The sequence below is a fragment of the Capsicum annuum genome, unplaced genomic scaffold (assembly GCF_002878395.1).
Source record: "Capsicum annuum cultivar UCD-10X-F1 unplaced genomic scaffold, UCD10Xv1.1 ctg42721, whole genome shotgun sequence".
Taxonomy (NCBI): domain Eukaryota; kingdom Viridiplantae; phylum Streptophyta; class Magnoliopsida; order Solanales; family Solanaceae; genus Capsicum; species Capsicum annuum.
The window spans coordinates 912-2,701 of record NW_025850140.1 but is presented as its reverse complement, the minus strand read 5'-3'; the positions used below and the strand labels follow the sequence as shown (position 1 = coordinate 2,701).

General features: G+C 37.3%; 1 protein-coding gene across 1 annotated transcript; it reads right to left on the bottom strand.

Moving 5' to 3' along the window:
- Nucleotides 1-308: 308 nt before the first annotated feature.
- On the bottom strand, nt 309-827 carry LOC124891963 (thioredoxin X, chloroplastic-like; the record flags this gene model as incomplete). The annotated part of the gene is given in 1 exon segment (XM_047403478.1): nt 309-827. A coding segment is annotated over 1 exon segment (370 nt), but the record flags the coding sequence as incomplete, so codon positions are not given.
- Nucleotides 828-1,790: the final 963 nt, after the last annotated feature.

The following is a 1,790-nucleotide window of genomic DNA, read 5'->3' as shown; positions in this document are numbered from 1 at the left end:
AACAACATACCCAGCGTATTCCCACATAGTAGGGTCTGGGGAGGGTAAAGTATACGCAAACCATACCACTACCTCAGTGAAGTAGAGAGGTTGTTTCCGATAGACCCCAGAGGCACTCATGACCCCTAAATCTTGGGACGGAACCTTAATGCTTTAGGCGTCAATATGTGTTTGAACCTCCAGGCACTACTCATGACCCTTAAATCTTGAGTCTGCCGCCGTTTGTGTCCTCCACAAACTCCTATCTAATACGTACTCGAATACAATTTCAACAACACAAGATAAAAGAGAACGAAAGTGAAGACGAACCTCAGCAAGGGATTCCATAGCAGGACCAATCAAACGACAAGGTCCACACCAAGTAGCTACAAACTCCACAAGTACTGGAAGATCAGACTTCAAAACAACCTCAGAAAACTCATCCTCCTTAATCTCCATTAATCCCGCACAACTTATCTTCAATCTTGAACAGTTTCTATACCCAATATCCCTCCCTCTAGCCTTCTTCCAAGTCAATGAAGTCAACGAAGAAGATGAATGAAATGGAGAAATGAATGAACATGTTGTAGTACTACTGAATGATTGTGTCATTGATAACAAAGGTAAAGGATAATGAATTCTTGAAGTTGAAGTAGTAATGGCAGAAGCCATTGCAGCCATTGTAGCCATTGCAGTCATTGTGTGGACTGCTTTGAGAAAACTTGAACAGTTATGTATGGCTAAAGTAGGAAGTGTTTGGTCCACACAATTTTTTTCATTAAGGTGGTGTTAGATTCTTGTTGTTTTCGGTATATCGGAAACAGTTTCTCTACCTTATAGAAGCATGTTCTCTATCAGTGGCGGATCTACCCTTTGATGAGGAGGTTCATCCGAACTCCCTTCAACGAAAAATTATGATATATATGCATGGTTAAAATTATTTTTTTTATATATATATATTAGACGTTGAACCCTTCGGTTAGTTCGTATGTTCCCTTATGAACCCCTTCGTGAATATCTTGGTTCCGCCATTGTTCCCTATATTCTACTTATAAGATTATACTTGATATATTGGAGATAAGCGTCTAGTACCCTCTTGAATTATGATCAAAATTATTACGACACATTCCAAATTTTTATTACTCTCATGAATTCAATTTTAGCGCATTTTTGTCGTCTTTCTGTGCTGATGTGACACCTTTACTACATAAATGGAATCCACATCAAAGGTGCCATATCAGATAAAAAGGGTGACAAAAGGTGTCACGTCAGCTAAAAAAACATGACAAAAATATGCTAAAATTTAATTTTTGGGGTAAAGTTGGAGGATGTTGTAGCAAATTTGGTCATAGTTCAAGGTTACTAGATGCTTTACTCGATATATTGTCGTAGTTTTGGGTCATCTAATTTTGTTACTATGTGTTGTTTCATAGCGTTCAATTATTTATATTGTTTTGTATAGTATTGTGCCTGCTACTATGTGTTGTCTCTTGTACTTCTATTACATTTTTTTCCCGGATTATATTTGTCTTGAATCGAGGGTTTATTGAAAACGATCTTTCTATCTCTAGTAAGATACAGAGGTAAGATCTACATATATTTTATTTTCGGTAGATTTCACTTTGTGGAAATATATTCGATGTATTGAGAAAACTTTTTAGTTATGGCTAAAGAAGGTGTTTGGTCCACACATTTTCAATAGGGACCTTGAATAACATGGGACCTACTACAAGTGTTATTCGACAAGTAAAGACTACTTTCGCTCAAGAACGGGTTGAAACTGAATGGACACAAGTGCAGTCAAGTCCATG